At 49.4% G+C, this 12065-nt stretch overlaps 1 protein-coding gene across 1 annotated transcript; it reads right to left on the bottom strand.

Annotated features, from left to right (window-relative positions):
• Positions 1-391: 391 nt before the first annotated feature.
• Positions 392-9955, bottom strand: ucmaa (upper zone of growth plate and cartilage matrix associated a). The gene is made up of 5 exons (XM_059987277.1): positions 9864-9955; positions 8836-8901; positions 7019-7108; positions 4760-4858; positions 392-502 (listed from the first exon to the last, which is right to left on the bottom strand). The coding sequence occupies exons 1-5, from the start codon at positions 9919-9921 to the stop codon at positions 405-407; spliced, it is 411 nt and encodes a 136-aa protein (XP_059843260.1). The 5' UTR covers positions 9922-9955; the 3' UTR covers positions 392-404.
• Positions 9956-12065: the final 2110 nt, after the last annotated feature.

Genomic DNA, 12065 nt, shown 5'->3' with positions numbered 1-12065 from the left:
GAGAAGTTTAGATGGATGGGAGGGATATGGAGGGCTATGGTACAGGTGCAGATGCATGGAACTAGGAAGCACAATAGTTCGGCATGGAGTAGATGGGCCGAAGAACCTGTTTCTGTTCCATAATGTTCTATGACTCTACAAATATCGCTATTTATCATATATATTTTTTCATAAAACATTGAGTTTCTTAATAAAATATTTAATATTTCTGAACTTATTGAAAATGTAAAGATACTGTGTTTACCAAAGCTTTGTTTATCTTCTAAAAGCAATTGCATTAAAACTGAAATATAATTTTTGGTTGTTCTCCTACTTTACTGTAAAACACATCCGTTAGTTCAACATCACTTTGCTTAAACCGTAACACACACCTTCACTCCAAGGAGCTGGGTTGTGACATTCTTTTAATAATAGTAATGGTTGTATTGATAGGGAGGATAAACACCATCATAATGCCACTGACGCCATGATTCAACCCTTTCACGATTCCTTTCGTATTGTTCTGTGGAATGGTTGAGAAAAGAAAATAAGTCAAATAGAAATTGTTAACTAGGTCCCTGTGAGGATGACTGAGACTAACTTTACACAAATGATATAATGGTCAGCTGGGTAGGTGGGCCAAGGAATGGCAAATGGAGTCTGAGATGTTGCATTCTGGAAAGTCAAATCCACATGGGATTTCCTCAGTAACTGGCAGGGCCCTGAGAAGCACTGTAGGACAGAGTGATTGCAGTACGACTACATGGTTCACTGAAGGTGGGGTCACAGGTAGACAGGGTGGTGACGGAGGCTTTTGAAACTTTGGCCTTCATCAGCCAGGGCACTGAGTATACAGATTGGGAGGCCATGTGCAGACGTGTAAGACACTGGTGAGACCACACTTGAAATATTGCAAACACCAGAAAATCTGCAGATGCTGGAAATATTGCGTTCAGTTTTGGTCACCTTGCTATAAGAAACTATATTAAACTGGAAAGAGTGTGAAAAGATTTACAAGAATGTTTTTAAGGTTTGAGGGACTCAGTCACAGTGAGAGGTTGGATAGACTAGAACTTTATTACTTAAAGCGTAGGTCCCACAGACGGACATCCCACCTCTCCTGGAAGTTGCGGGAGTCTCCCACAAACTGCTAGTGGCTCCAGGACACCCGTAAATGATATACAATATCCAGGAGATCGATTTTTGGGAGAGGGAGAGGGAGGGGAAGGAGAGGTGAGTTTAACAGGTGTCATTCATTCGTTAGCATAGCTAATGTTATTTAAACTAGCTGTCTAGCTGCCAAGGAGCCACTCTATTACAGGCATCCCACCTCTCCTGGGAGTCTCCGCCAAATTGATGGCACTACCTCCCTGAAACGAGTTTTTGCAGGGTGGGATGTTTGCGTCACAGATGTTTAAAATCATTAGGGCATAGATAGGTTGAATGCACTCAGTCTTTTTCCCAAGACTGGGGAATCAAGAACTAGAGGGAAAAGGTTTAAGGCGAGAAGGGAAAGATTTAATAGGAACTTGTGGGGTATCCCTTGACCACAAAGGATGTGCTGCCAAAGGAAGTGGTTGAGGCAGGTACAAAATAGCAACTTTTAAAAGACATTTGGACATGTACATAGATATGTTTAGAGAGATGTGTACTGTACCAAAGACTGGCAAATGGGCCTAACTTGGATGGGGCATCTTGGTCAGCACAGGCCAGTTGGGCCAAAGGGCCTGTTTCTGTGTGGTATAATTCTTTGAACTCAGGTGTATTTTTGCATTGCTGGTTGCCTGGAAATTGGAACTACAGGTAGTTCTGCTGTAACATGATAGATGTGTTCCTAAGAAATTTCACATTTAAGACAGAGGTGAAGGAATTTCTTAAGCCAGAGGGTGGTGAATCTGTGGAGGCCAAGTGACTGGGTATATTTAAAGCAGAGGTCAATAGGTTCTTGATTAATCAGGGTGTCAAAGGCTACAGGGAGAAATCAGGAGAATGGGATTGAGAGGGATAACAAAATCAGCCATGATGGAATGGTGGAGCAGACTCGATGGGCTGAATGGCCTAATCCTGCACTTCTGTTGGCCATAAACCATAGTGGGCCATATCTCAAATAACAATGAGTCTGAGGAAGGAGAAGCAACATGGTGTAATGACAACAACCTTTCCCGTAATGTTAGTAAAGCAAAAGAGCTGGTCACTGACTTCAGGAAGGGGAGCGGTGCGCCAGATCCTGTCTTACATCATCGATGCTCAGGTCGACAAGTACCTATGAATGAACATCACCAGCAGCCGGTCCTGATCCAACCACATTGATGTCACGGCCAGAAAACTTGCCCAGGAGGATAAAGAAATTTAGCATGTCCCCTTTGATCTTACAAATTTTTATTGCTGCACCAAGGAAGTGTCCTATCTGGATGCATCGCAAATTGGTATGGCGACTGCTCTGACCATGACCACAAGAAACTGCAGAGTTGTGGACACTGTGGAACCAGCCTCCCCTCTGTGAACCCTGTCTACACTGCTCACTGCCTTAGTAAGCACCAGCAAAATCAAAGACTCCACCTGACCCAGATCATCTCTAGCCACCCCTCCCAACGAGCTCTGAAAGCACATATCACCAGGCTCCAGGACAGCTCCTACCCTGTGGTCACCTTATTGTCTGCCTGCACTGACTTGCTCAACCTCGATGGACTGTTGTAGTGAATTAATCTGTATACACGGTATGCAACACAAGTTTTTACTTGTTACCTGTGACAAGAATACACCAGTTTTTATTTTACCAATCAATGTCTCTCACCTTAATCCTAAGCACTCCAGAACATAGAATAATACAGTACAGTACCGCCTCTTAAATGTCCCTGCATGCTTCTACCACCACCCCTGGCCCAGCATCCCATGCACTTATCAGTCATTGAGTGAAAAAACTGCCTCTGACATCCACCACCCTCCCACGCTTTCAACCAAACACCTTAAAATTATGCCCTGTCACATCAGCCATTTACATCCTGGGAAAAGGGTGCAGGCTGTCCACTCTATCTATGCCTCTTATCTTATACACCTCTAACAAGTCACCTCTCATCCTCCTTCGCTCCAAAGAGAAAAGCCCTAACTCACCCAACTTCTCCTCATACGACCTGCTCTCTGATCCGTGCAGCACTCTAGTAAATCTCCTCTGCACCCTCCCTAAAACTTTCACATCCTTCCTATAATCAGGCAACCAGAACTGAACACGATACTCCAAATGTGGCTGACCTGACTTAAAGTTGCAACATTACCTCGAGTCTCTTGAACTCAGTCTCCTGATTAATGAAGACCAACTCACCATACACCTTTGTAATTACCTTAACAACTTATGCAGAAGCTTCGAGGAATTTTTGGATCTGGACTTCAATATCCCACTAAGAATCCTGGCATTAACTTGGTAACTCTGCCTTTGAGTTCGACCTACCAAAATGTGCACTTCATGCTTTTCCGGATCAAACTCCATCTTCCACTTCTTAACCCAACTCTACATTCTGTCAAAGTCCCATTGTAACCTACAATAACCTATTCAACCCACAATGCCACCAACCTTCGTGTCATCTCCACCATCCACTTACTTATCCAAGTCACTTTAAAAATCAGAAGAGGAGGATCTCCGAACAGAACCAAATGGAAACCTACTGGTCACTGACCTCCAGGCAGAATACACTTCATCTACTACCATTCTTTTCCTTCTGTGGGCAAGCTTGGTTCAAGTGCCTCCTGAGTTTCCGAGTGAGTCTACCATGGGAAACATAATCGAACATCTTACTAAGAATCCACAAACACCTCTCGTGAGGCATGACTTCCCCCTGACAAAGCCATGTTCACTATCTCTAATGAGACTATGCTTCTCCAAATGCTCATAAATCCTGTCTGTGAACTTGCTCCAATAGTTTGCTCACCGCTGATGCAAGAGTCATTGGGCTATCATTCCCAGGGCTATCCAATATGTTCCAGGAACATAGCAATTCTAAAGTTTGTCAAAAGTTGCAGCACACCCTCTTTCATAATAATGACGATTCAGCAATTAGCCTGTTCTACGCTGTTTTCACATTTGTCAAGGTCCCTCTCACTAATGAATGCTTAAGTATTCGTTAAGAACATCCCCCTTTCTCCTCCGACTCCAGGCTTGTTCTTCTTTTATCCCTGATTTGTCCTACCCTCACTCTAGTCATCCCTCTGTTCTTCGCCTTGAGGTTTTCCATAATCCTACTCACCAAGGCCTTCTCATGATCCCCTTCAGGCTCTCCTAAGTCCCTTAAACTCCTTCATGACTACCCTATAACTCTCAAGATCTCTGTCTGATCCTTGCTTCCTAAACCTTAAGTAAGTTTCCTCCTTCCTCTTGACCAAATGTTCCACTTCTCTTGTCAACCATGGTTCCTTCACCCTTACATCTTTTCCCTGCCTCAATGGGACAAACCTATCCAGAACCCCATATAAGTGCTCCTAAACAACCCTCATATTTTCACCTTACATTACCTGAGAACATCCACTCCCAATTTATGCTCTCAACGCATTGCCAAGGGTGGTGGCAGAGGCAAATACATTAGGGACATTTAAGATGCTCTTAGATAAACACAAAGATGATAGAAAAATTGAGGGCTATAATGAGAGGGAAGGGTCAGATTGCTTTTAAAGTAGGTTAAAAGGTCAGCACAGCATCATGGATCAAAGTGCCTGTAGTGTGTTGTAACGTTCTGTCTTCGAGACTGTTTTCCAGCTTCACGTATCAGCTGCAGAGACTTTGACTTCTTACCATCCTGCACCTCCTCCACATAATTCTCCCATTCGTTCAACTGTTCCTCATGGTATTCCTTCCTTCGCTCATCAGCAGCGAGCCTCTGTTGATTTTCCGCTACGGGAAAGATTATTTTAACAATAAATACAAAATATGACGAAAACGGAACTGCTCATCAAGTTAGGCAGCATCTGCGCAGAATAAGAGCGACAATTCAAACACCTATCATCAGAAATGCCTCAACTCAACTTCAATCACCCTAACAATGATCCCACAAACCATAGACCTGCCTGTGGCACTTTCAAGGACTTTTCAACTCCTGTTCTCTGTACTTATTGCTTATTTATTGTTATTATTTTATTTCTTTTGCTTTTTGCATTTGTAAAGTTTGATGTAGTTTGTTCTTGGTTTTTGTGTGTCTTTGTTTTGTGTGGTTTTTCATTGATCCAATTGTGTTCATGGATCCAAAGTATATTTCTTATCAAAGTATGTGTACAGAATACAGATTCATCCTCCTGTAGGCAGCCACAAGGAAACACGTTCAAGAAAACATCAAGCACTCAACGCGCAAGAAATAAAGAACAAATTGAGCAAATGGCAAAAAGCGAAGTGAACAGCATGTAGACTATAAGACATCAAACCAGCAGTCCAGAAGTATTCACTTCAGTTCAGTATCACTTGCCAATCAGGGCCATTCATCACTGAAGTGCCCCAGTCCACATTGATCGTCCTAATCAAACCAGTCAAAAACAGCACAGAGACAGGGTAACCAGATTCCAGGCAACATGAACCTCAAAGTCCCCCCAAACAAGTTCCCAGCCTCGCCGATCGATCCTGGCAATGTAGATGCCAAGAGACCTGCACTTTGCACTTCCAGATAATGCTGAAAGTGGATGGCAAAACATACGGAATTGCTGGACTGTAAGGACACAGAAAGAGGCCATTTGGCCCACTGTGTCTAGTACAGCAATCCTGTTGCATCCCCACAGCTTGCAAGTTATTTCTCGTAAGTTCCCCTAGTACAGCAGAGGAACAGGCTGTGCCAACCATGATGCCAGATTAAACTAATCCCATCTCATTGTACATTGCCCATATCCACATCCCTCCATTCCCTATATGACCATGGATCTGTCGAACTAACTTCTAACTGCCACTGCAGTGTCTCCTTCCACTATCTCCCATCAGCAGCACATTCCGACTACTTAATACACTCCGTCTAAAACAAAATTACCCAGTGTATCTCCTTCAAACTTTCACCCATCTCACCTTAAAACTATGCCCTCTAGTAAAAAACTACGATTATCAAAAACATTAACTTTTTCCCTCCAGTTACAGCAATGAATTCCAGATCAGAACCAATCTGAGTGAAGATTTTCCTCACATTGTCTCTTGGTCCAATATTTAAATCCCCATCCATCAGTAGTTGATGTGAAGAGGCTTTCTCTATCATCCTTATTGAGCCTAATCACAGGGATTCTACATCTTCTGATCCTATGTCATCTCTTTCTAAGGATTTAATTTCATTTTTTACCACAGAGCCACCCTATCCCCTCTGCCTACCTGCCTGCCCTTTCGAAACAATGTGTACTCTTGGATATAAAGCTCCCAACTATGACCTGCTTTCAGCCACAACTCAATGATGCCCTCATATCAGACCTACTAATCTCTAGTTGCGTTACAAAATTATCTACTTTTTTCCATGTACATTCAAATATAACACCTTCAGCCTTGTAAGCGACACAAATTCCTGGAAACTCAATGGCTAAAAAGGTTTTAAAAGATGTGACGTGTGCAGAGAACAGGCCAAGTATCCCCTTCTCTTAGTGTAGCTCTCCTATCTCCCTCGCTGGGAGTACCTCACTACTCGACCCAAAACATCAACAATTTCTCTCTCACCCCACTGATGCAGCCAGCCCCAGTGGGATTCTCCACAACTGCAGACTCTTGTGTCCCCATCTACCTTTCCCTCTCTAGCTCGATCTATCTATCTCTTCCTCTCCTTATTTATCTGTTCCCACTATTCTCAATTCCTTTCTCTATGTCTCCCTCATTTTCCCTCCCCAGTCTTTTATATTTTCTACTGCCTGCCTCTCTCCCTTCCACTCCTTTTTTTCCCTCCACCTCCTTTATCCCCCCCTTACCCCGTCTGCCTCGATCTTTTTAATTTGTTCTCCATCCCTCCATCTACTAACACTCAGAGGTAAAGGATCACCTGTACACAGCCCCTGGTTTCTCCCTCCTCCCCCTCATTCGCTCCCTCTCCCCCCGGCTGCTCACCCGCCAGCTCAGCCATGGTGGATCGCCTGGCTCGTCGTTTCAGAAAGGTCGAAGCAGCTGGCTCGGGCATGAAAACACGCTTCTTGCTGCCTGTGAGGTTAAGGAAGACAGAGCGTGAGAGGGAGGGACAGACAGACAGATCACGCTCAGAGACAGGTGTAAAGTTAGACAGCGTGACAGTCAGAGCAAGAGAGATGGGCAGAGGAAGACACAGGGGAGACCGAGAGAGAGAGAGAGAGAGAGAGAGAGAGAGAGGAACAGAGGGAGAGACAGGGAGAGAAGGGCAAAGTGGGAGAGATAGACAGAGGGAAAGACAGACAGGGAGAGACAGACAGACAGACTGGGGGAGAGAGACAGAGACAGAAGGGGGAAGAGACAGACAGATGGGGAGAGAGAGAGAGACGGGGGGAGAGAGAGAGAGACAGGGAGGGGGAGAGAGAGAGATGGGGAGGGGGAGAGAGAGACGGGGAGGGAGAGAGAGACGGGGAGAGCGAGAGAGAGAGAGAGACAGACAGACAGATGGGGGAGAGATACAGACAGATGGGGAAGAGACAGGGATAAGGAGAGAGAGAAAGATAGAGGGAGAGAGACAGATGGATGGGGAGGGGGAGAGAGAGAAAGAGAGATACAGACGGGGAAGAGACAGACAGATGGATGAGGAGAGAGAGAAAGACAGACAGGAAGAGAGAGAGACAGAGACAGACGGGGAGAGAGAGAGAGACGGGGGGAGAGAGAGACGAGGAGAGAGAGAGATGGGGAGAGAGACAGACAGCCGGGGAAGAGACAGACAGATGGATGAGGAGAGAGAGAAAGACAGATGGACGGGGAGGGGGGAGAGAGAAAGAGAGATACAGACAGACAGGGAAGAGACAGACAGACAGATGGGGGAGAGATACAGACAGATGGGGAAGAGACAGGGATAAGGAGAGAGAGAAAGATAAAGGGAGAGAGACAGATGGATGGGGAGGGGGAGAGAGAGAAAGAGAGATACAGACGGGGAAGAGACAGACAGATGGATGAGGAGAGAGAGAAAGACAGACAGGAAGAGAGAGAGACAGAGACAGACGGGGAGAGAGAGAGAGACGGGGAGAGAGAGAGAGACGAGGAGAGAGAGAGAGATGGGGAGAGAGACAGACAGCCGGGGAAGAGACAGACAGATGGATGAGGAGAGAGAGAAAGACAGATGGACGGGGAGGGGGGAGAGAGAAAGAGAGATACAGACAGACGGGGAAGAGACAGACAGACAGATGAGGAGAGAGAGAAAGACAGACAGGGAGAGAGAGACAGAGACAGATGAGGAGAGAGAGAGACAGGGAGAGAGAGAGAGACGGGGAGAGAAAGAGAGATGGGGAGGGAGAGAGAGAGACGGGGAGAGAGAGACAGATGGGGGAGAGATACAGACAGACGGGGAAGAGACAGACAGATGGATGAGGAGAGAGAGAAAGACAGACAGGGAGAGAGAGACAGATGGACGGGGAGGGGGGAGAGAGAGACAAGAGACAGATGGGGGAAGAGACAGACAGATGGATGAGGAGAGAAAGACAGACAGGGAGAGAGAGAGGCAGATGGATGGGGAGGGGGGGAGAGAAAGAGAGAGACAGACAGGGGAGGGGGAGAGACAAATGGGGAGAGAGAGAAAGAGAGACATACGAGGGAGAGATGGTGAGACATGGGAAAAGTTAGAGGGGGAGAGGTTCAGGAAGAGAAGCGTACAGGGGGAGAAAGGTGCAAGACAGAGAGAGAGAGACAGAATGGGAGAGATTTCTGTTTGCTGGCAGATATGGGATGAATGGTAGATTACACTGGGACACTCTTACTTTCTGTATCATGGGGCTCGCCATCTTTCTCCACCCGGACCGTGGCTCCCTCCGCCTGGCTCAGAACTGCGAGAGAAACAAGGCAGAGTGAAACAGAGAGGGGGGTGGGTGAGAGCACAATGTGAATCACTGGGGTGTAGATCTTCCTCTCCCTTTCCCACTGAAACGCCCGTCAGCTCACAGATTGGAAACAGGGTATATCCCAACTATATTAAAACAAGAGATTGCAGACAATGCAGATTATGTGCTCCAGTGTGTTGGAGCAGTGGTGGGGGGGGGGCGGGGGGGGGGGAGGTGCGGGGCATTAGGGTGGAAGAGGGATTTTTGAGGTTTTGGGTTAAAAATCTGTTGTCCTGTCCTGAGGCAGAGAAACACAAAGGAGAGATAGGATGGGGGGGAAGGGGAAGTGAGAGGGGATGGGAAAGAGGGAGGAAGGGGAATGGCTGGAGAGTGTGGAAGGGGAAGTGGAAGAAAGGGAAGAAGGAGGGAAAGTGAGAGGGGAAGGGAAAGGAGGGAGGGTGAGGGGAAGGGGGAATGAGGGGAAGGGAGAATGAGGGGAAGGGGGAAGGAGGGGAAGAGGGAAGAGGAAAGGAGGGAGGAGGAAGGAGGGAAGGGGAAGAGGAAAAGAGAGGAGGGGAGCAAAAGAGGGAAGGGGAAGTGGGGAGGGAAGCAGAGAGAGGGAGATGGTTAGGGAAGTAGGGAGGAAGGGAGAAGGGGTGTGGAGGAAAAGGGAGAGGTGGATGGAGAGGTCAGCTGAGACAGATGAAGGAATGGGGAGAGGATTGATCGTTAACGGAGCAAGATAGAAAGAGGGAGGTTGAGGGGTTGAAGTGGAGGGTGGACGGAGACACAAGAGCCTGGAGGTGCCGGAGAAACTCAGCGAGTCGGCACCATCTCGGGTCGAGTAGTGAGATACTCCGGAGGGAGTTGGGAGAGTTAGGTTGGAGGGTTACTCATTTGGAAGAACATTGCAGAGGGAGCTCTGATACCCCGCTGAAAGGGAGGAAGGGGTAAGAGTGTCCACATACCCGCCAACAGGACGCCGGTGGCGGCACAGCACAGCAACGCCAGTCGTTTCCACTCCATGGCGGCGGCGGGGTTCTCCGTTTCTGGCGGAGCGGACAGGTTTCTCCAGATGCCCTTCGCACCTCGGCTGTCTGAGACGGGCTGGGTCTGGCGGCTTGCTGACTCCAAGAGGGGTGGGACCGCGGTTGCCCCAGAACCGCCCCGCCGCCGTCCGGAGGGGCAGTGACGGGACCTTCGCCCCGCACCCAGTACTCCCGGTGAAACTAAACAAGGGGTTTAGCACAGGGGCAATCGGCTCCCGGGTCCCTGGGTGCACGACACTATCCTTCAGCGGAACTTCGAGGCGAAAGGCATTCGCTGGCAGCGGGCACTTTGCGCCCTGGGAAGTTTTAGTGAATTTTTTCCCCTCAAGGAGGAGAGGGGAGGCAGACGCCGCTGATGGTTGGAGAAGATGGGGTTCGGCAAATCAACAGTATGTGTTCGGCGGAGGTGCGGAGTCCCGTGTGCTGGGTCTGTTGGGTTCGGGGTCTCTGTGGGTCTGTTGGGTACGGGGTCTCTGTGTCTGTTGGGTTCGGGGTCTCTGTGGGTCTGTTGGGTTTGGGATCTCTGGGTCTGTTGGGTTCGGGGTCTCTGTGGGTCTGTTGGGTTCGGGGTCTCTGGGTCTGTTGGGTTCAGGGTCTCTGTGGGTCTGTTGGGTTTGGGATCTCTGGGTCTGTTGGGTTCGGGGTCTCTGTGGGTCTGTTGGGTTTGGGATCTCTGGGTCTGTTGGGTTCGGGGTCTCTATGGGTCTGTTGGGTTCGGGGTCTCTGTGGGTCTGTTGGGTTTGGGATCTCTGGGTCTGTTGGGTTCGGGGTCTCTGTGGGTCTGTTGGGTTCGGGGTCTCTGGGTCTGTTGGGTTCGGGGTCTCTGGGTCTGTTGGGTTCGGGGTCTCTGGGTCTGTTGGGTTCGGGGTCTCTGGGTCTGTTGGGTTCGGGGTCTCTGGGTTCGGGGTCTCTGGGTCTGTTGGGTTCGGGGTCTCTGTGGGACTGTTGGGTTCGGGGTCTCTGGGTCTGTTCGGTTCGGGGTCTCTGGGTCTGTTGGGTTCAGGGTCTCTGGGTCTGTTGGGTTCGGGGTCTCTGGGTCTGTTGGGTTCGGGGTCCCTGTGGGTCTGTTGGGTTCGGGGTCTCTGAGTCTGTTGGGTTCGGGGTCTCTGGGTCTGTTGGGTTCGGGGTCTCTGTGGGTCTGTTGGGTTCGGGGTCTCTGGGTCTGTTGGGTTCGGGGTCTCTGTGGGTCTGTTGGGTTCGGGGTCTCTGGATCTGTTGGGTTCGGGGTCTCTGTGGGTCTGTTGGGTTTGGGGTCTCTGGGTCTGTTGGGTTCGGGGTCTCTGGGTCTGTTGGGTTCAGGGTCTCTGTGGGTCTGTTGGGTTTGGGATCTCTGGGTCTGTTGGGTTCGGGGTCTCTGTGGGTCTGTTGGGTTTGGGATCTCTGGGTCTGTTGGGTTCGGGGTCTCTGTGGGTCTGTTGGGTTCGGGGTCTCTGTGGGTCTGTTGGGTTTGGGATCTCTGGGTCTGTTGGGTTCGGGGTCTCTGTGGGTCTGTTGGGTTCGGGGTCTCTGGGTCTGTTGGGTTCGGGGTCTCTGGGTCTGTTGGGTTCGGGGTCTCTGGGTCTGTTGGGTTCGGGGTCTCTGGGTCTGTTGGGTTCGGGGTCTCTGGGTTTGGGGTCTCTGGGTCTGTTGGGTTCGGGGTCTCTGTGGGACTGTTGGGTTCGGGGTCTCTGGGTCTGTTCGGTTCGGGGTCTCTGGGTCTGTTGGGTTCAGGGTCTCTGGGTCTGTTGGGTTCGGGGTCTCTGGGTCTGTTGGGTTCGGGGTCCCTGTGGGTCTGTTGGGTTCGGGGTCTCTGAGTCTGTTGGGTTCGGGGTCTCTGGGTCTGTTGGGTTCGGGGTCTCTGTGGGTCTGTTGGGTTCGGGGTCTCTGGGTCTGTTCGGTTCGGGGTCTCTGTGGGTCTGTTGGGTTCGGGGTCTCTGGATCTGTTAGGTTCGGGGTCTCTGGGTCTGTTGGGTTTGGGGTCTTTGTGGGTCTGTTGGGTTCGGGGTCTCTGGGTCTGTTGGGTTCGGGGTCTCTGGGTCTGTTGGGTTCGGGGTCTCTGTGGGTCTGTTGGGTTCGGGGTCTCTGGGTCTGTTGGGTTCGGGGTCTCTGTGGGTCTGTTGGGTTCGGGGTCTCTGGGTCTGT

This window comes from Hypanus sabinus, chromosome 13 (assembly GCF_030144855.1).
Source record: "Hypanus sabinus isolate sHypSab1 chromosome 13, sHypSab1.hap1, whole genome shotgun sequence".
NCBI lineage: Eukaryota > Metazoa > Chordata > Chondrichthyes > Myliobatiformes > Dasyatidae > Hypanus > Hypanus sabinus.
The sequence above is the reverse complement of the archived record's forward strand: the minus strand, read 5'-3'. Positions and strand labels throughout refer to the sequence as shown.

Excerpts from the sequence above, each read along its gene's own strand:
- ucmaa (XM_059987277.1), bottom strand. The coding sequence starts at position 9,921 with ATGGAGTGGAAACGACTGGCGTTGCTGTGCTGTGCCGCCACCGGCGTC. Across the intron at positions 7,109-8,835 it reads CGAGCCCCATGATACAGAAA|GCAGCAAGAAGCGTGTTTTC; the intron begins GTAAGAGTGTCC and ends TTAACCTCACAG. Across the intron at positions 4,859-7,018 it reads CACCATGGCTGAGCTGGCGG|CGGAAAATCAACAGAGGCTC; the intron begins GTGAGCAGCCGG and ends TCTTTCCCGTAG.